The sequence below is a fragment of the Curcuma longa genome, chromosome 11, assembly GCF_044706935.1.
Source record: "Curcuma longa cultivar G26 ecotype Majalengka, Jawa Barat chromosome 11, ITB_CL_G26_1.1, whole genome shotgun sequence".
Classification (NCBI taxonomy): domain Eukaryota; kingdom Viridiplantae; phylum Streptophyta; class Magnoliopsida; order Zingiberales; family Zingiberaceae; genus Curcuma; species Curcuma longa.
Window position 1 is genome coordinate 22,897,675 of NC_133871.1, and position 21,806 is coordinate 22,919,480.

The window sequence follows — 21,806 nt, forward strand, 5'->3', positions numbered from 1 at the left end:
CCGATAGATAGATAGATAGAATCATGCAATTTGGGCAAAGTCAATTTGTCCTAAGTAGGTCACGCCACCTGACCAGCCCACTAGGACAAATGGACCCAGCTAGCCCAACAAACCAGCCCGAACCAATCAGCCAGCAAACCAAAAAGACCGATCCATTTAGCCCTCGCGGATCAACTGATTGATGCAACCCAGTAGGATTACGTGTCTAATCTAACCAACCAACCCAAATTGAACAAGTTGCTCAACCCAAATGGCCTGATCAGATTGTCCAATCTGACCCGTTAAATCCAACGAACCTATTTGTCTTGCTTGTCTCGTTCGCCCCATGTGGATTAACCGGCCTGACTGGTCCAAGATGCTCAACGAATTCATTTGATCTGTCTAACTCGTTTGGTGTGTTAAGCTATTTTTGGCTTGTTTGGTTCACCCGGCTAGATCAACTAGTTTGTTAGATCAATTAGTTGGTTTGGATTGCACAACTTGGCCAGACTGACTGTCTCAACTTGAGAATCTAAATCAGTTGGCTTTCTTGACTCAATTAAGTGTTATCCATCGATCAACAGACTCAATTGATTATATTAGTTGGCTTACCCAAATAACTTATGTAACTTACTAATTCAACTGGTATTTCATTGTAATGGTTCGAATTCCATAAACGTTCAAAAAATGATCAAATTAAAATTTATATCCTGATTATATAAGAATCATCCTTATCTTTTAACAATAACAAAAAAAATATAATATCTATTTAACTTTATTTATAAAAAACTACGCGAATAATGATAACTCGTGCACAAATATTGTTTGAGGCAAGCGATTGCTTACACGTTGAGCAAGTGTCTTCTCTACTTTTTTCTACAACATGTGTCCTTTAGCTCCTCCGAATCTATCGCCTTTGTTTTATATATCGTCACCTAATTATCTTCTCCTGACCTCTTGCTAAAAGCAAACCTACTGAATTAGACTGATGACAAGATAGAATTCAATGACACTACGCAATTAGTCGGCTAATGAACAACAATTGTGTGTCTGTAAATTCAACGTTAATCAGGTAGGGCAGGCTTTACACAGGGATTTCATGTCTTTAACGGCGATCTTTGATTCTCTTTAATCTGTCAAATGTTTACCCATGTGGAGGTTAGGTAAGAGTTCATCCGGTGAGTCCTATACTCGATCAACATAGAAGCCATACAGTAAGATCATAGTTTATTACAACAAAAAATGAAATTCATTATTCCAACAAATTATAATTGATCACTATAAATTTAGACTTCTTCTCATCATATAAAGTAAGAGGATATATTTTTGAGATATAGCTGAGATATGGTTATGATGCAATAGACTTGTAGAAGAGGACAAAGATTGCATCGTAATCCATTGTAATTTTTTTATTGTTAACAATATGAGTGATTTTAGTGAACTCACTGGGAATCAAGTAGCAGTGCATGTTGTGTCGCCCTCAGGCTTCACAAATATCTAAGATATTCACATGGACTCCGTGCCCATCACCGTCCCATGCCTCTTTCCCGTCGTCACCATCGCCGTTTACGCATCCAGCCGCGTTACGATCGCTCGCGATTTTTTTAGGCCCCGAGTCGCTCGTTGGCCGGACGCGTGTCCGAGACTAGAGAGGGTGATCTGCACGGTTAACACATTTGCGTGCGCGCGAGCGACGCCGAGACTGGCGTAGCCTACTCCGCCTCCCACTCACGTGCTGCTTGATCGCGGCCTTGATCTTTTTCCTTCCCTCCTTTGCCTCCGCTCCACTCCCTACAACAAGCTCTCTCTACCTCTTCTCGCACCTTCCTCGTCTTTGCTCTTTTTCTCGTCTCTTTTGTGTTCGGCTGCCGCATGATTTGTTGGTTCAGGACCGGCGGGAGTCGAGCAAGGAGCGTTTCCAGTTTCCCTTCCTCTGCCTCTGCGCTCCTCCAGTGAAATACCGTTAGAAATCTTCCTACGAGTTGAAGCAGAGGTAGTCTTTGAACGATATGCGCTTTTTTTTTTTACTGCAAATGGTTGGGCTGTCTCTCTGCCTCATTCATCAATCTGAAAGCGAAGGAAATTCGGATGCGAAGTAATTTTTTATCCTGTACTTTTTGCTCTTCTGGGCGTGAAGATCTCTCCAGGTTCATCATCTAGCCATGTGTATCATCGTGATCGAATTGTGCCACCGTCAGTTTCTTTTGTCTTTTTTTTTTTTGGTTCAGATTCGTAATTTCAAGTGCGTTTGTTGTTTTTGTTGTTCGGAGCCCATCCATTTGGTAGATCCAATTGCCGAATCTGACTTCTTTTTTTCATACATGCAGACGATTCGTTTAACGGGTGTAGGGCCGTAGCTTGCTTCATCTATTCTTTGCTTGTTTTATCTGAACTAATTGCTTGTTTTAGTTTGAATGTAGGGACATGACTTCAGATCTATATCTGGGAGTGCAATGCATGCAAACTTAAAATATAAAAGCTCTCTTTATTCTGAAAATCCATAAACTTTTCCTTGTAATTAAAGAATGTTTTAGTGAAGCTTTTAATTGACCCTGATTGTGGTTTTTTGTATAACATAAATGGTGGTAAATTTTAAAGAGAACTTTAGTACAACTTTATTGTTTTTCCCCTCTTGGCACTCCTTTCAGTTCCGGATTTGAAGATATCATTTTTGTCTCATTTTGTTTTATTCTGAAAGGGTTGTTATCTTATTATTAGTAATTTTTTTTTCTATGAATGTGCTTGTGCTAGTTCATTCTGAACTTCCATTACAATTAAAGAGTCAGTGTGCTATTAACAGAAAAATGAACAATTGTGTTGGACATACCTTACCTCAGCAAGCTCTGTTTCGGCCTTCTGTTGTAGAACGCCATAATACAGCTTGCCAACGTTCTTCTGGAAACATTTTGTGCACTGTTCCATCAGCATCAAAGGCAGAAGATGTGCCATCTCTTAAACCTTTCCTTTCAAGTAGATTCCTGGGGAAGACTCCCTATGCAGGAAAAGGAAACCCATTAAAGAAAAATTTAAGAACAGTTACCATGAGCCCTCAAGCTTTATTGGCAGCAGATCCTGCTTCAGAGGTTAGTTATTCTTATTGTATTTGACAACATATGAATATTTTAGCTGTTTCCTTCACAGGTTGTTATCTTATTGTAGGCTTTCAAATGACTAGGTAAGAGAATACAAAAAAAGAGAAGATGAGAGAATGATAGGGGAAGGCAGCCGCCCTTCCTTTTAGGGGAATATCTCTTTTAGAGAACCCTAATCTATAAAGGTGGCTTTATACTGTGTAGGAACAAAATATAGATTGTAATGCAGCAAATAAAGAATAATTACATTATGCATATACACAATATAAAAAATCTAAGTGACTAATTCTATTTAAATAAATAATTCTGTGTAAAACATAGGCATAAGAATAGGTATGCGATAGACTAAATTGTATATTTTATATTTAACTAGCAGTTTGTACTTTGTCCAGCTAGTCTTCTTGTGTTTAACAATTCCACATACGATGCCAATTTTATGTGGAAGATTGGAAACCATGTATACATTTTCACATCTGGTAATGGATATAAGTGTTTATCTCCTGACATGTTCTCATTTTGAGCAGCTTGCTAGAAAATTCAAGCTGGACACCAATTCCGAATTGGAGGTATTTATCTTTTACCAGGATATTTTTTTGTATAATATTAGTGTATAAGTGTGCTGATTCTGTTATGCATACAGGTTACTATTTGTAAGCCCACATCTGAGTCTCCTATGCAAATTGATTTTCAAGTAACCAATGTCAGTGGTTCCTTGGTGCTTCATTGGGGTGTAATTCTCCAAACAAGAAGGTAAGGAGAGACCTGTCGCTGTTTGTCTTTATTCAATGAAAATTGATTTGGATCTTATTGCTTCCCACAAACCACTAACTATATAATTGGCAGAGAATGGTCTCTTCCTTCTCATTATCCTGAAGGAACAAAAGTATACAAAAATCAAGCTCTCAGAACTCCTTTTACTAAAGTATGATCCAAAAATTGTATATAGTCATCAATTTGATACTTATAAAATTCCAATTCACTTCCACTACAATTAATTGTGATGATTTTTTTCCTTTAGGTTGGCTCGACTTGTTCACTGAGATTAGAGATTGATGATCCTGAAATAGAAATAGTTGAGTTTCTTATACTGGATGAGGCAGAAAACAAATGGTGAGCTTATACATTTATTGTTTATACTTAATTTGGCTGACCCTAAATAGTTGGAGCCCTGAAGAGGATTATATTATTGTTTATACTAAATTTGGCATGCTTATGATACATAGTTATTTTGCATAGGTACAAACATAATGGCCAGAATTTTCAAGTTCATTTGTTGAAACAAGGCTATCAAAATCAACATGTTTCAGTCTCTGGAAATCCAAATATCATTGTACCTGAAGACCTTGTGCAGATTCAAGCCTTTCTTAGGTGGGAAAGAAAGGGTAGGCAGACATATACACCTGATCAAGAAAAGGCAAGTGTAGCTTATCTGGCTATTACTATTGACCTTCTTTTTACGGAAAATGATTGAGGGCCAATTTCATTGGATAATACAGTAACATGTTGATAAAAACTCTCTATGAGCACACAATGATGAAATAAAATAATGAATATTTTGTTGAGAAAGACAAAAAAGTTGAAATCCTAATAATTACAAAGAGTGTCACTCATGTATCAACAAATGACTTCTTTACACTTTACACTGTTAATGTACTTGGTAATTATTTTTTGTGATTTAGATAAAGTTTTTATGTGAATATTTTGTTGTATACGCTGAATGAGATATTTGCTTTTTGATCCATTTGTCGCCATTGCAATGGTTAACAAGAACAAATTGTTATGACTTTCATTCCAAATAGCTCCCTCTACATTTATCTAATTCGAAATTGTAATATATTTTTGATCCCTCTAATATTTGTTAATTCAAAAATAAGTTCCTAGTATCTATATTTAAGTCCCTAACACTCTCTTGTTGGTTTAAAGATATCATGAAAATCAACTTATTACTAGTATACTCAATAACCCTAAGACCTCTCAAAGGAGTTAGCAAATCCCTCATTCCAGGTACAAATAATGTAACAGTTTCATAAAACTTGGGGATTTTTGTGAAAAAGTAACAATCAATCTCTAATGTGATTTATTCACTCATAGAACATTGAATTAAAATTTATGTATATGACAATTTGCTTGCCATAACACAACTTTATAAGCTCCTTAGGAGCATGCCCAACTTAGTTATCAATTACTTGAACTAGATAAACTCACATATGGCTAGGATCATAACCCTATGCTTCTGGTCCGATATCAATTTGACAAGATCAACTGATAACAAGTAGCTTAATTCACGACATATCAATTTCCCCAAGCATATCATGTAGATATTTTCGTTGGGATAAATAAATGTCTTCCCTGGAGTAGGTCACCTCAATGCTAAAAAATATCTCATCTTGCCCAAAATCTTTGTTTGAAAGCGATGATGAAATATTGAACCTTGTGATCTCTTCAAAGTCATCATCACTACTCATAATGATATGATCCACATAGATACTAAAGAGAACCCACTTCACATATGGAGTGATATAATGTAATATTTTAGTGATATGAGACACTTTTGATTATGCTGAAATGGGAGACAGCATAATTGAATTTTTCAAACCATGCTCTAGTGAATTGTTTTAGATTATATAAAGACATTTTTGTTTTCATATTAAACAACTCTTTCCATAAGCAAAAGCTTAGAGGTTGTCACCGTTGAGGAAAACATTTTTATATTTAATTGGTGAATAGGCTACTAAAATAAAGTTGCCAAAGGAACACTCAAACTGAAGCAATATTTGTTAAAGGTGAAAAGGTATCTAGGTAATCATAGAGATCTAAGCATATCACTTAGCCACCAATAGAGCCTTCAATTGAGTCATACTGCCTGTTGGTGATTTGTTTGTTGGAAAATTCGTTTATAACTTACCATAGACTTGCTTGAAGGAAAAAAGTACTAGCTCTATTGTAACATGAAAATGTAATGTCTTTATCTTCTCAACCCTAGCTTGTCTTTGAGTAGTGCCAGAAAAAAAAGAGATAGAATCATGGATTAAGATCTCATTTGTGTCTGTCAACACAAATGTTACTTCTCTTTCCACTAGTTGACGAGATCATGAAACAAAACAAGATTACATAACATCAATTGGATGGCTTCTTTGAGGTCAATGAACCTTTTGCAACGTGTTCCAGGCTTGATTGAGGCTACGTTGAATCCTTAGGCTGGCAAATCTATGTTTGGTGAGGTATGTTGATGCAAACTGTTTTTCTAACTTTGGAAAATCTAGCCAAACCGAGACAATTTTGCTTGAATTTCAGTTTAGTTTTGATTTGGTTCGGTTTAAATCGAAAATTTGAATTAAAAAATATAATAACAAACCAAGTACATACCAATTACGAAGCTACTAAATAATATAGTGTTTAATTAGTAGACGCTAATCATTATAGTGACTACTAATCATCTAAACAATAAAAAGAATATACACTAATAATATACAGGAATTATTACAATTAATTAGGTTTAATATAAGTTAAAATATATATTTATATAATTACTAATTGGTTTTATCAGATTCACTAGGACATAGAACTGAAATTAAAACGAAGCTAAAAAGATTGACTAATTTCCAGCCTAAAACCGAACTAGTAAACTGAACAATTAAACATTTCAATTTGGTCTACAGAGGCTCACAAGGAATATTGTGTTTTTATCGGAGGCTAGACAACCTGATATGTTGGAAGAGCAAGAAGCAAATTGTTGTAGCGTGATCGAGTATTGAGTTACAGTCCGCAGCTAATATCTTATACTCTTGACAAATTAAGGGTCTACTATTGTTTAAATGAGCTTGAGGGAGAGTAGAGGAGTGTTAATGACAATAGAATGGGTTCAATTGTTAATATATCAATTTGAGCAGTGTTAATGTAAAAAAAAAACAATAGGAATTTATATTAGAAGGAACTGCCTTCAGAATAACCGTAATAGTTTACCCCATTGCATCAGTTTTGTACATATCATATATCGTATTGCTTTAGACAACATTTTTGTTTGAGGTAGCACCTTTGCATGGAACATTTCAGTTATCTTCATTGATTCCTATCTTGTAAATGCTTTCTAGAACTGTTTATCTACAAGAATTTTTATCATTAATTTTTAATATTTTCTGATAGTAGAGCAAAGTGTTTTTCAGGAGGAGTATGAAGCAGCTAGAATGGAGCTGATAGAAGAAATAAGTAGAGGTATGCCTGTAGAGGAGCTTCGATCCAAGTTGACAGAGAAACCAGAAGTCAAATCTGGAAGTAGAGAAGAGAAAACCCACAGAGTACAAAGTCACAAAGGTGGGATCTCAGATGATCTTGTGCAAATACAAGCATTCATCCGATGGGAGAAAGCTGGGAAACCAAACTACCCTCCAGAGAAGCAACTTGTGATGTTTCTTTCTATGCATCTTAAGAATCTATTTCTTCTCCATCACTTATTATCAGTGAAAGGAGATAAAAAAAACTCAATTAGCATGAAATGCATTTATATCCATTTCTTGTAATGTTGAATGTTGACTGGTTATTGAACAGATGGAGTTTGAGGAAGCAAGGAAAGAGCTGCAGCTTGAGTTTGATAAAGGTACTTCTCTGGCTGAACTACGGGAAAAGATCATGAAGGGGGATATATCAACTAAAGTTTTGAAGCAACTGAAGGTTGAAAAGTATTTCAGCAACAAAAGAATTCAGCGGAAGGAAAGGGACATCATGGAAATTTTGAATAAAAAAGTTGCAGAAACTCTAGATGAAAAATCTTCTCAAATAGTCACTCCTACAGTGCTAGAACTCTTGGCTAAGTCTATACATGAGCAGGATGGTGAATCAGTTCTGCATCAGAAAATCTATAAGCTGGATAATAAGAATCTTCTGGTTTGATTTTTTTTCTTTTTTCTTTTTCTGATATTCCATACTATATCACATTATACTATGCTTACTTGATTTAATCTAAATAATGATGTTGCCTCAAGGTACTAGTAACCAAACCTTTTGAAAGGACAAAAGTTTATTTGGCTACAGATCAAAGTGAACCACTTATTTTACACTGGGGATTATCAAGGAAATCAAGAGAGTGGATGGTAAATTTTTAACCTGGAAATTTTTGTTCCTCAGCATCAAATATGAAGTCCGGTTAATAAACATGTTTTACACTCACAAGATGCTGTTATCTCCAGGTACCCCCTACAAGTTCTATTCCTCCAGGTTCAGTATTGCTAGAAGAGTCTTGTGAAACCCCTTTTACTAAGGGTTTAATGGTAGATCAGTATTATCAGGTATGATAACTTTTAATTTGGAATATGTGAGATTGTGCAAAATATTGAATTTGGTTAATTCAGTACACAGAGACCCACATGTATAATAGTCTACCTAATGGCTAACCGTGCAATTTTGCCTGAACTATTGTGGCAAAAGGTGATACCCTCACCTTAGGCGCCCTCCAATATTGCCTCAAGTGATCTGGAAGAGAGGTAAATCACAGGGGCTTCGCCTTGGCCCAGTGGCCCACTGCATGAGTGGGTGAGGCAATCAACGAGACATTCTGCACCCATTAGGAATCGACCCAATTTTGTCTGAACTATCACATATGCTAAGAGTTGTTAAAGTCATTATGTTGTCGGTTTAAGACCCACATTAGGTATGTTATTTACAAGTCATTATATTGAATCCTATTAATAGCATGTTATAGTTCACTTTGACAATAACACACTCCATCCCTCTCAACTTGGTATTATAGTGAAATTCTTTCCTAGGATTAGGGTTCGTCAAATCCCTTAGGGAGAGGCCATTGAGTTTGATATGACCACACAGTCTCCTCTCTCTCCATCGCCATTGAGTTTGATATGACCACATAACTCCTAGTTGTTGCGGCTTGATTCATGGCCTGGCTGCGAGATGGTGGCTGCTGCAGCCCAATTTGCGGCTTGGTTGTGAGCTTGTGGCAGCCGCGGCCTGGCTGCAAACCGCAACTCTCAGCTGCAATTCGCGACCAGGCCATGACTCATGGCAAGACTTGCAATCAGACACTCGCGGTCATGACTTTCCTGTTGCGAGTTCATTGAGCTCATTGGCTAGTTGCTGTGAGGAGGATGGAAACCCTGTTCCGCTCAATTTCAAGCGGATGAAAAAAATATGGAACAAATGATCTGTGGACGGATTCAGAATCCGTTTGCCAGATCATTTTTAAATTAAGTAAATGTGGGTGCCTGATCATTTTTAAGTTGAGTAAACGAGGGATATTGACTCAATTTTTGTGCAATCAGTCCTTTCCTTTATCTGCACTGAGTAAACAGGCAGAAAAGGGCTGAGACTTTCCTGTTTTGGGTGCTGAAAGGAAGAATAAGCAACCCTTTGCAGCTGCAATCCTGCTTCTGTGAATTCTGGCAGAAAAATGCAATAGGGGGCAGATGAGAGAGAAACTTGCTGGAGAAGGGACCTACAAAGGGGATTTATGGTAATGTGATGGAGAAGGGGACCTGCAAAGGGGATTTTATGGTTTAGACTAAGGAGGCAGGGAGATTGGCGACCCTTTCCACTCCTTAAGACGGGCCTTGCAAAGGGATATCTCTTAAGTAGATGTTAGAATTTTACAAAAGTCCCTCTAACATCCTTGACTCTTGATGTAATATTGGCCTTTACTTAGTCTCTATCTATTTTACTTTGCAACCGTCACATGTTGCCATCCTTGCAAACTTCAGGATTGTGTTGTATCTTCATTCTTCGATTTGAGGAAAGATCATCAACAAATTTGTCTTTAAAAGATATATGTTTTGAAGATGTCATCAATTTCTTCTTATAAGATCTTTTTTCATCCATGGCTTTATGCAACTAGTTGAGTTCTAAATATAGGAATATAGTTCTTTTGTAACAGTAGTACACTATCTTATCCCTTTCAACTAAATATATACCATTTGAATGCTAATTGATCAAGACGATATACTCTAATCTATTGATGATTTCTATCCTGGGTTGTTAATCTATAGATTCTTTGATCACAATCTTTTGTCTAAAGATGTATTCATCAACAGGCCATTCAAATAGAGATTGATGGGGGTGATTATGCTGGAATTCCCTTCGTTCTTCGTTCAGACGATAAATGGATAAAGAATAGTGGTTTGGACTTTTACATTGAGTTGGACGATAGAAGTATTAGGAAGGTTTTTGTCTACCTTTGACATTTATCTAATTGCATTAGTGGCAAAAGCTTTTATGTTTATAGTTTGGTAATTTTCATAATGAAATTATTACTTCCATGCAAATTGAAGGCTCCTGGTGATGGAAGCGGCATTGCAAAATCATTGCTTGACAAGATTGCTGACCTGGAGACCGAGGCTCAAAAATCTTTTATGCACAGGTTCATTCTCTGAATATTTGTCAATTAAGTTCTGTCATTTGTCAGTATCTCGTGTAAATAAATAAAGTATCTAAGGATATTAGACATCTACTCTTAAAGCTGTTGATCTATCTTGCTATATCACACGCCACAAAATTCTCCTTTAAGAAATAATGCTTTTGGAAACATAAAATTGTTACTACAAATGATCAAACCATGTATAGATTTAACTCTACCATATTATCTTCTCATTTCCCATTGTTTTAAGTGCCAATCAATATTGGTCAACCAATGCTGAAATGTATCATTCCAAATGCTGGTGAATACTAATATTCTCTGCATGGGAAAATGTTATTGTGCCACCTGTACAAACACAATTTTAGTGGTTCCGACTGAGATAGGACCTGTCTCGCCCATTACTATCTCAAACCGATCAACACAGGAAGATTTTATGCATATATTGCATCCTTTGATTCAGCTTGTCAGCATGGGGATTAAATAAAACACTAAAAAGATAGAGAAAGGAAAGAGAAGAAGCGCCAACAAATGGTAGTGGTAGAAATATTAAAAAGAATATTTTCTTCCCATGATTAATCCTTTATTTCATCTATCAGTCACTGAAAGAGATGAAATATTAAAACGAATAGGTTTCTTGTTTATCTAGTTACTTTCTCATGAATCATCTGATGTTTGTTGACTGAACTGGCTATTTCTTGTCTGTTACAGGTTTAGTATTGCAGCAGATCTCACTGAGCAAGCTAGAGGCTCTGGCCATCTAGGGCTTGTTGGCATTCTTGTTTGGATGAGATTCATGGCAATGAGACAACTCATTTGGAATAAAAACTACAATGTCAAGCCACGGTATCATTATATCCTCTCCACTATAATGAGATTGTTGCTTTAGTTTTTTTTAATCATGAAAATCCCATTTGGGTCTCCAAAGGAAGGAAAATCTTAGCGAGTAGTGTCATTAAGATCTCGCAAAAGAAAAAATAAAGTATTTAGGAACTACAAAGATTTAGAACATGGTCTATGAATTGGCTATAATCCATGCATATTTAGGATTCAACTACTGACATCCGTCAATGGAACCTTATAATTTTGCAGATAAGAAATAAATTATTCATGTCATCTCCTCTGTCTTCCACTCACTCTTCAGTGAGCCGCTCTAGTATATAGCAATACCATTTCATGAATATCTAAGCTAAAACTAATAGGGATCTATTAATCTTTCCTTTTCAATAAGCTTTTTCACAATCCCAACTTTTATTTATGAAAAAGTTATTTAACAAACATGAATGTAATGCTTTGACATTCGTAAAACTACATTTTTCTTGCAGTGAGATTAGTAAAGCTCAGGATAGGCTCACAGATCTTCTTCAGGACATATATAAAGACTCCCCCCAGTATAGAGAAATCTTGAGGATGATCATGGCTACTGTTGGTAGGGGTGGTGAAGGTGATGTTGGTCAGCGTATCCGAGATGAAATATTAGTTATACAGGTACGTTAGTTTAGTTGAACTTGGTATCTTCCATATTCTTTGAGAACGTGTGATGACTGTTATTATTTTGTTTTAGAGAAACAATGACTGCAAGGGAGGAATGATGGAGGAATGGCATCAGAAGCTACATAACAACACTAGCCCAGATGATGTTGTGATATGCCAGGTATTTGGTATATATAACTCTGAATTGTTTTATAAATTAACAATCTGAAATCTTCTTTTTTTTCCAGGCACTGATTGATTATGTTAAAAGTGATTTTGACATCAGTGTGTACTGGGACAGTTTGAATAAAAATGGAATAACCAAGGAACGTTTGTTGAGCTATGATCGTGCTATTCATTCTGAACCAAGTTTCAGGAGAGATCAGAAAGAGGGTCTTTTACGTGATCTAGGAAACTACATGAGGACGTTGAAGGTGTATGCTTTAATGCTTAAATGCACTTTATAAGACAGTCATTCTCAATCAAATTTAAAGTTTATGTGGAATATAAGGAAATCATATATTATTGTTTCTTGCTTTATTGTTTGGAAAATTAAACTAACGCTGATATGGGTGAAACTGCTCACTAGTACCAGAACCTGAGTTAGACTCAAAGTCTTTTTTCTCTTGACTTTGCTTTCCAATTGAATTTCTTGTTCTCACTTCCCTTTGCTTTTCTATAGGCAGTTCACTCTGGTGCAGATCTCGAGTCTGCCATTGCTACGTGTATGGGTTACAAATCTGAGGTAATTGTCTCATTAGATACTTCTGGTTGGATTTTCTTATTTATAATCCTTTCTATTATTTTATTTTGTCATTCAGCGTCAAGGCTTTATGGTTGGCGTTCAAATAAACCCGATAGGGGGATTGCCATCTGGATTCCCTGTAATTACCTTCTCTGTCTTTTTTATCAATCACTGAATTATTTCCTCTTTGAAATGAAAGTTATATATTTGATTGATCAGGGTCTAATGAAATTCATTCTAAAACATGTTGAAGATAAAAATGTGGAGCCTTTGATAGAGGTAAGCTGCACATTGTCCAAGTTATTTTCATTCCATGTGTAGTGCATTGTAGGATATTTAGTATTTTATTATTTTAATCCTTTGGTCAATTCTTGTGACTTTCATTTTTTTCTGAATGTGTTCACAATCTTGACACAAAGCAGTATGGCTAGTGTATACTGATTCCAGAGTTTGGTTCTTTCAGGGGTTGCTGGAGGCACGAGTGGAACTTAGACCATTGCTTCTTAGCTCTCATGAACGGCTGAAGGATCTTATTTTTTTGGATATCGCCCTTGATTCTACTGTCAGGACAGCTGTTGAGAGAGGATATGAGGAATTGAGTAATGCGGAGCCAGAGGTCTTCAATACTTCTCAGTTTTTTCTTGCATTGTAGTTGTTTATCTGTAATATCTTTTAGATGACTCTATGCTGATAGTCATTGCTTCAATGCCAGAAACTTATTTACCTTATTATGCTGCTGCTTGAGAATCTTGCATTGTCTACAGATGATAATGAGGACCTCATATATTGCTTGAAGGTGATTATCTAATTTAAAGCCCTGTTGTTTCAGTTTACATCTTCACTGACCGGTATTTATATATTGTATGGTGAGCATTAAATTGTATGCAATGATTTATTATTCCTCTTGATGAACAAATTCCCAATCATCAATAATGCTTTAATTTTTGAAAAGATCTGATTAATTAAAACATCAGATGGCTAACTTTTTTCTGATGATTAATTTCTAAGTTCTTGACTATTATCCTCCACGTAGTACATATTGTCTCCTTTAAGTTCATAAGGTCTTAGTTCTTTCTGTATTACTCATGGAAATTACATCAAATGGAGATGCCTGTTTTTCCATCACAATTAACATTTTACAAACTTATAATATCGCAATAGATTATTCATTATGGTTAATTTTAGATATTTATGAAACGATGGAGACAAAGGATAAATGGAGAGATTTGGAGCTATAATTATGTCTTTTGGAATTTTGCATAACCAAATGATTAGCCTTTTATTTTAAGAATGTTGAGATGAGCGTGTGGTTTATTAGGAAATAGAGAATAACATGGTTACTATAATGTAGTTCCAATGATTGTTCATGGAAGGAAAATGTAAAATTGATTCCAACATAATTGATAGATTTTAGTAGTTAAGACAAGTCACTATAATGGAAGGTCTAAGTCTCTGAGATAATGTAATATAAACTAATTTAAATAATCTGAATGGTACTGACATGACATACAATGGTGAGATAATATTCACCATGATTTGGTAGTTGATCCCTAATAGTTGGGACACAGTGATTTGTTGTTATTGTAGATGTATATGCTATGCACTAGTCATTCCAGCTGCCAGTTATTTCCAAGAGTGAGCTTATGTATTCAACCAAGAATCTATTTTTTCCTTGGATCCAGCATTATGTTACTGTAATCATGTATTGCTTTTGAAGGGATGGAAACATTCGATGGAGATGTGTAAGCAAAAAGATGATCAGTGGGCACTATTTGCTAAGTCATTTCTTGACAGAACCCGTCTGGCTCTATCAAGCAAGGCAGAATACTACCATCAAATTTTGCAACCTTCAGCTGAATACCTTGGATCATTGCTTGATGTTGATGCAGGGGCGGTATGCAAATTACTTGGAGATTCATTGAAATATTCACTATGATAAATTACCGTAACAAGGACCTACCTCTACAGGTAAGCATATTCACAGAAGAAATCATACGTGCTGGATCAGCAGCTTCTTTATCTGCACTTCTTCAGCGACTTGACCCACTTCTTCGGAAAGTTGCACATTTGGGAAGGTTGTTCAAAAGTTTCATAGTTATTTTTATGTAGTAATATGCAAGGTTTAAAATCTCGATCCGTACTAAGATTTTGGTCCCGGACCGGAACGATACAGTTTCGGTACTATATTATGCCATACTGATATAGTTTTGATATTTTTTAAGATATAAAATATATCAATTAAAAATAAAAAATTTAATCTAAATAGTTAAAAATAAAAATAAAAAATATATAAAATCAATGAGATAATTTTATTAGGTTTTAATTAAATCTATTTAAATTATCTCAATTTGAGAGTTATTAAAATTATTAATTTAATAAAACTTAAGTTCAACTTGCTACCATCGTTTCGCACCCACGTGACACCTCCATTCCATGCTTGTGGGACATGTCCCAGCTGCTGCAACTAGAGGTGTCACGTGAGTTTGGTGATGCCTTCAGAGGCATCGCGCGGGCCTGGCGAAGCCTCCGGAAGAGTCGCACGGCAGCGGAGACCCCTCCGGATGAGTCGTGAGGGCCTGACGATGCCTCTGTGGGGCCTAGGGTGCGCCGACATTGGAGGCTTGATTATGTCAGTTTCGCCTGTATCGGACGAAATGACTCGAGATTTCATTCCATGATAATATGAGAGTTGTCCGGTCATTTAAAGTTCAACTATAATATCATAAGTGAGCTAATCATTTCTAAGCATGTACTTTGATGCCTTTTAGGTTCTTTCTTTTTTATTTCAATTCCATAATTTTTAGCTGGTTGGAACAGCTGGCAGGTCATAAGCCCTGTTGAAGTTGCTGGATATGTTGAAATTGTAGACGAATTGCTTGCTGTCCAGAATAAATCATATACACAATCAACAATTTTGGTTGCAAAACATGTAAGGGGAGAAGAGGAAATACCAGATGGCACAGTTGCTGTTCTAACACCTGATATGCCAGATGTTCTATCTCATGTCTCTGTGCGAGCTAGAAACAGCAAGGTCCTGATTTCATACTAATGCTTTGGTTGTTCATTCAGAATGAATTTTCATGATTAGATTACCACCATGCAGGTATGCTTCGCTACCTGCTTTGATGACAATATCCTGGATGAGTTTCGGAGAAATGCAGGAAAGCTCTTTCATCTAAAGCCCACGTCTGATGATATTGTATATAGGTAATCGTTCAAAGACAATAAAACAATTAAATTTTGTGAACCTCTTGTGAAGTACTAGAAATACATGACTTCCTTAATACTATAATCAATGTTGTCTGTTTGCCTCATTTAGTGAAATAGAAAAAACTGAACCTGAAGATGTGGGTCCAGTTCAAGCTGGAGATGAGCAATCACTGCCATCTGTGACATTGGTTCGGAAGCACTTCAGCGGCAAGTACACCATATCAGCTGAAGAATTTACCAATGAAATGGTTTGTTCTAAAATACATATTTATCATTTTTTGTTCTTGTTTTATCAAACTCACTGTTGTTCCTATTAGTAAGATTTACAAGGTGAAACTAGAAATCACCTTAAATGTTTGACATCATTTGCTACTTTAAAAAAAACCCTTGTATTTTATTCATTCAACAAGTTGTAATTGTATTTTATACCTCTAGGTTGGTGCTAAATCACGGAATATCTCGTTTCTAAAAGGAAAGGTTCCTTCATGGGTGGGCATTCCCACATCAGTCGCTCTACCATTTGGAGTTTTTGAGGAAGTTCTGTCAAATGACATAAACAAGGTGCTTGTTACGTTTAAGCATATCAGCTCTATCATTTAGTCATGTATTTTCATTTTAATTGTTTTTTATTGCACGATCAGGATCTCCTGTAGCCCATTGTGTGTGTTTGTGTGTGTTCTTAGTTGGGCAATCATATATGGATATGTTCATATGGAAAAAAAATGCACAACTATTTGGGATTTGAAAGCCTATACTTTTCCGTTATCCAAAGGAAAAGCTCATATTCTTGCCAATATGGTCGGAAACTTTTTTTTTTGTCTCAATCCAGATGGAGAAATACAACCTAGTCTAGAACTCCTACCTGTTTGGCCATGGTGGTGCTACTTATCTTGGTGATTTAATTATTTATTATCTAGAATTTTTATTAAATGTTGGATTCTTTATTTAGTTGTATAATATCATTATTAATTGTATTTTGAGTAGATTTAGCAAACCTAGTAAATTATGTTATATATTAAGAAACTAGACTTTATAGTTGTCTATTAGTAGACTTCCTGTCTATTATTTCATTTATTCATGTTTCAACAAAGTTATTTATGCCCATGGCTGTTTCTTTTCTCTTGCGAGATTGCCAATTAATTCACAAAATCCTCATGTGCTACTTCACAATGCAGGAAATTGCCAGCCAGCTGCAGTCACTGAAAGAGAAGTTGGCTATCGGAGAATTCAATGCACTTCTCGACATAAGAAAGATGATCTTGCAGCTAGCATCTCCAATTGAGTTGGTAAAACTAATCACTATGCATGGTTTTTGCAATATATTTGTTTAAAATATGCTTTCTTGTCAAAAGGTTAAGTTTGGTTATTAAATAAAGCTTATTCAATGTCACAGAAGATAGGATAATTATGGCATAAATGGATAAAAAACATGCGATAATTCTTCAATTAGTTTATGATTATGTTCTTACTTTGCCAATGGTGAATAGGTTAAAACACACATAAAGATTATAACATCCCTTTGGATTAATTATTTCCCTAATGGACAAAGGTGTAGTGAAAACTAATTATTCTCCTGTAAAATAAATCAATAACCTTTAAGGATTCAAAGTGTTGTGTCAATTCGTTTGATATATATGTATGTGTATTATGTAGTCATATATATGTATATGTATTATGTAGTCATAAAGATTACAAGATGAAGTTTGATTTAATAATTTTCTGGATAATTTTGAATATGTATTATGTAGTCATATAATTAAAACGATTTGTAAAATTAGTATATCTATTATTTTTGAACTACTAAAAAACTAGTTACATGAAAACATGAAAAGTTGCTTTTAGTTTACAATACAGAAAATGCATCGCAAGGGTGGTGTGCTGCGATATTAAACCTCTGACAGGTGTTAAACAATGATACTGGGTTTAATTTTTAAATATCTACAGAATGATTTGTCACCAGACACCGTTGCTGCTTATTTATTAACACCTGATTTCACACTGAATCCACTAGCTGTCTTTTTAGGTTTCGGCATTTCTATTTATTCAACCTATTGTTGATAAATACTGCTTCCTTGAACAATGACAATGGAACAATCGTCCATGATTCTGCTTCAGGTACAAGAGCTAAAGGGAAAAATGCAGGCGTCAGGAATGCCATGGCCTGGTGATGAGGGTGAAGATCGGTGGGAACTTGCTTGGATGGCAATAAAAAGAGTAAGAAAACTTTCTTGATCTGAATTTGAATATTTTACAAATATTTAGTTTAAAGCATTAAAAAGTTTTTTGTTATCCATAGTGGGTTTAACAAGAATACAAATACTTAAATCTCTTGAAACCCAGGCTTCTGCAATGACATGGGCACTATTAAGTGATTCTCTAGCATCCATTGAGTAGGTTCTTCACAAAAACTTACAATGATTTCCTTTTCCTTTTCCTTTTATTGGTCAATTAGAGTTAAAATATTTGGACTTGGACATAATTTTATGTGCATCCTGTCCAAAGAATTGCCATTTCTTGAAGGCCAAATCACTTTAAGCTTTGCTTTTTTTGTTGTACATTGATGGTATTACCTATCCATTCAGTGCTCTGAATCTTTTGGTTTTGCTATTACCCATGAACACTAAACGGAATGTGCAATTTATCAGTTATTGAATAATTTGAAATTTTCATCCAAGTGAATTACAAAGCTAAGCTACTGGAAATAGCGAACAGTTTATTGTGCTAATATGATAATTCTAGTGCAACAATTTCATAATTCTCATGGAGTGGCATTGAAAAAAAAACTCTAAACACTTTGGTTCATCAAGGTTTGGGCTTCAAAGTGGAATGAGAGAGCATATTTCAGCACAAGGAAAGTCAAGTTGGATCATGACTATTTGTGCATGGCTGTCTTGGTTCAAGAAATCATTAGTGCTGATTATGCATTTGTCATCCACACTACAAACCCATCATCTGGAGACTCATCTGAAATATATGCCGAGGTATGCATAAAAATTACTATGCTTTTACCTAAATTCCATGAGCTAAGGCATTCTCCCTTGATTTGCTTTCAAAGGTGGTGAAAGGACTCGGAGAAACTCTTGTTGGAGCCTATCCAGGCCGGGCATTGAGCTTCGTCTGTAATAAGAACAATCTGAACTCACCAAAGGTATATACTTCTGCAATTGGATTAGCATTAAAGTCAATCTCTCACCTGCATCATCGTTTGTCATACCATGCGACATTCAAGTATCTCATAGACTGTCTATTTTAGGTACTTGGTTTCCCAAGCAAGCCTATTGGCCTATTCATCAAACGATCAATTATCTTCAGATCTGATTCTAATGGTGAAGATTTAGAAGGTTATGCAGGTGCTGGTCTGTATGACAGGTTAGTTCATTTTCTCATCCACTCCCAGCTTCGTGTTGGTGTCGACAAACTTATTTGGTTTTGTTTACCATGTCACTGTTTATCCAACACTTCAGTGTGCCCATGGATGAGGAAGAGAAAGTGGTGCTCGACTATGTAGCTGACCCATTAATCATGGATAAGAACTTCCGTAATTCACTGCTCTCCAGCATTGCTCGAGCAGGTTATGCGATCGAGGAGCTCTATGGCTCTCCACAGGACATTGAAGGTGTTGTAAAGGATGGTAAAATCTTCGTCGTCCAAACAAGACCACAGATGTGATCCTTTAGGTTCAAAGCTGCTTCACTCTTTGTATTTATCCAAAGGACCATAAGTACAAGAATAATTTCTACATTTCACCAATTATACGGGCAAGTTGAATACAATAATTCAAATGGCAGCCACGATCAATTTGCAACAAGGGGTCCTCTTTCGCGTGAGGCTCAAGATTCTGTATGTGCAAACAGCCATGTCTGATGGGCCCCATAGTCTCCATTATCTCCTTGAATATGATATATGGACTGTATCACTGGAATATTATTCAAATTTTTGGTTGCTTGTAATTGGTGCAGCTATTATCGAAATTAAAAAAAAATTAAATATGAAATGTAGCAAATACGTACACAGAGGATATTTTTTTTAAAATACCATCAAATTTGCATTTCGTACTATTAATTGTCAATCTTGTATGATCTTGTTATTTATCTGTGACATGTTAATAAAAAAAATTTAAAATATAAATGCTTACAATTCAGCAAATAGCTAAGTTGATACAAGTTTCATTTAATATCTATCACTGGCAATAATAGTATTGCTGATGGAGGTGGCAAACTCAATGCCTTCGATCTATCATCCAAGACAGTAATATTCCACAACAGACCAGTTAAGGGACTCGCAAGCCAAAGGTAAAGCTTTTCTTACATTTTAAGCAAAGTCATGTATCTACTCAAATTTTGTTTTAGATTCCCTGCATATCAATCAAGCAGAATCAGATGCAAAACCTGTTCCAAAAGTTTATATAAATTTGCTGCTTTTATATAGCTAATGGAAAAAAGAAGAAATTCCCCTTTCATATCATTCTTTCAGTTTTTCAATACAGCAATGGACAGCCAACCAAGGCAGCAAAAGCCATCCCGGTTCTGGTTCCCAATATGGAACCAGACACCAACTCCAAATCCAACTCAACCAAAATCTCCATCTTCTCTCGTCTTGGAGTCTCAATCAAGGTCCGCAAGAACATCCAGGTACGCACTGCAATCATATCAAGAAGCTTCAGTTCCAACAATTTCTTCTCCTCCGACTCCATCTCAAGGTGCTGCTGAGGAAGTGCACAAGAAAACCATGGCATATACAATGTCAGTAGCAATTGATCATCCTTCTGATCAAGGACAAGAAGAGCCTGATAAATTTACAGAGCTGCACAATAAGACAAACAACTCCGAAATCCCACCAGCCAAAGAAACAGAAAATGATCTAGGACTAAATTCAAAACTGGCCTATGTGCATACGAGTATAAAAGTAGAGATTGCAGATGAGATAAGTTCTAAAGATGAAGCCCCAGAAAAAGTTGGGGAAGCAATTGAAAAGGACCAGAAGAAATTGGATCCAGAATTGAATGAACTCACAGAGAACCCGACCTTTTCATCCAATGAGGCAGCTCAGATTGAAGCAAAGATAGGAGATGGCTCGGATAAGGATGACACTGAAGAGCAAGGTAGCAATCAGATCGAGAACCAGAGTGTTGAGCAGCCACATTATGCTGAAAGCCAGCATGCGCAAAACATCATCAACTTGGCAGGTGAAAATAATGGAGCATCCATGCTGATTGGGCATGACTCGTCAAAGAATGCAGGCCACCTTGAGACAGTACATGAAATTGATAAGCAGAGTAAAAATATTCATGACGAGGACGAAACTCACGGGGAGAGATCACAAGTGAACAATGAGGTTCTTTCAAGCACAAGCATCAACAGCAATGTGCAGAACATCAACAACTCCATAATCCATGACAGCTCCTGCAGGCAAGAAGATCCTGGAGTTTGCTTGATTTTCTCTGGCAAACCTACTACTTTTAAACTGAAGGAAAAAACTGATTAGTCTACTCTATAAGAAACACACAAGAAGATTATGATTATCAGATAGACATGAATCCACTATGATTGTAATTATGAGTAGTTACTTGATTCATCCGTTATTCATTATGCTGATTCAAGTTCAATTGGTGTTTTTTTTTCATGAGGCTCTTTAAGTCATTCTGTTAGTATTATGGCCTTTGTTAACGATACCAACTTCTTGCAACTGGCTAACATATGAATATGGGTATATATGAGTGAAGTTTTCCATTATCCATCAACCCAAGCAAACAGTATTAAGGATAAATTAAACATTCGTTCACTTATTCATCCATCCATCTATTTATTTCATGCATTGGCCATAATACATTACTCTAACTTGATTTGATATATAGACTATCAAAATCGAAGAGGTCCAATGAACAATAAGATAATATTGAAATACTTAAGGTAAAACTTTGGATATATTGATTTTGATATATAGACTATCAAAA

The 21,806-nt window shown here is 35.8% G+C and overlaps 2 protein-coding genes across 4 annotated transcripts; both read left to right on the forward strand.

The window, feature by feature from the left end:
* Nucleotides 1–1,754: 1,754 nt before the first annotated feature.
* On the forward strand, nucleotides 1,755–19,915 carry LOC141838342 (alpha-glucan water dikinase, chloroplastic-like). Of its 3 annotated transcripts, none has more exons than XM_074725787.1 (34): nucleotides 1,755–1,972; nucleotides 2,766–3,062; nucleotides 3,596–3,637; nucleotides 3,712–3,821; nucleotides 3,915–3,993; nucleotides 4,090–4,181; nucleotides 4,308–4,485; nucleotides 7,235–7,471; nucleotides 7,617–7,952; nucleotides 8,051–8,158; nucleotides 8,255–8,353; nucleotides 10,106–10,234; nucleotides 10,343–10,431; nucleotides 11,137–11,271; nucleotides 11,751–11,913; nucleotides 11,990–12,079; nucleotides 12,147–12,332; nucleotides 12,581–12,643; nucleotides 12,720–12,782; nucleotides 12,863–12,922; nucleotides 13,107–13,259; nucleotides 13,356–13,439; nucleotides 14,361–14,537; nucleotides 14,612–14,718; nucleotides 15,461–15,674; nucleotides 15,747–15,850; nucleotides 15,963–16,101; nucleotides 16,289–16,414; nucleotides 17,029–17,139; nucleotides 17,969–18,067; nucleotides 18,661–18,834; nucleotides 18,909–19,001; nucleotides 19,107–19,222; nucleotides 19,318–19,915. In XM_074725787.1, the coding sequence occupies exons 2-34, from the start codon at nucleotides 2,784–2,786 to the stop codon at nucleotides 19,520–19,522; spliced, it is 4,440 nt and encodes a 1,479-aa protein (XP_074581888.1). In that variant the 5' UTR covers nucleotides 1,755–1,972; nucleotides 2,766–2,783; the 3' UTR covers nucleotides 19,523–19,915. The 3 variants fall into 3 exon arrangements, with proteins under 3 accessions (XP_074581888.1, XP_074581887.1, XP_074581889.1); XM_074725786.1 differs by having other exon boundaries at nucleotides 2,780–3,062; XM_074725788.1 differs by having other exon boundaries at nucleotides 1,757–1,972; nucleotides 2,845–3,062.
* Nucleotides 19,916–20,038: 123 nt separating this feature from the next.
* Nucleotides 20,039–21,538, forward strand: LOC141838343 (uncharacterized). Its single transcript, XM_074725789.1, has one exon. It carries the CDS (start codon nucleotides 20,285–20,287, stop codon nucleotides 21,335–21,337), a length of 1,053 nt encoding a protein of 350 aa, XP_074581890.1. The 5' UTR covers nucleotides 20,039–20,284; the 3' UTR covers nucleotides 21,338–21,538.
* The last annotated feature ends 268 nt before the right edge of the window (nucleotides 21,539–21,806 follow it).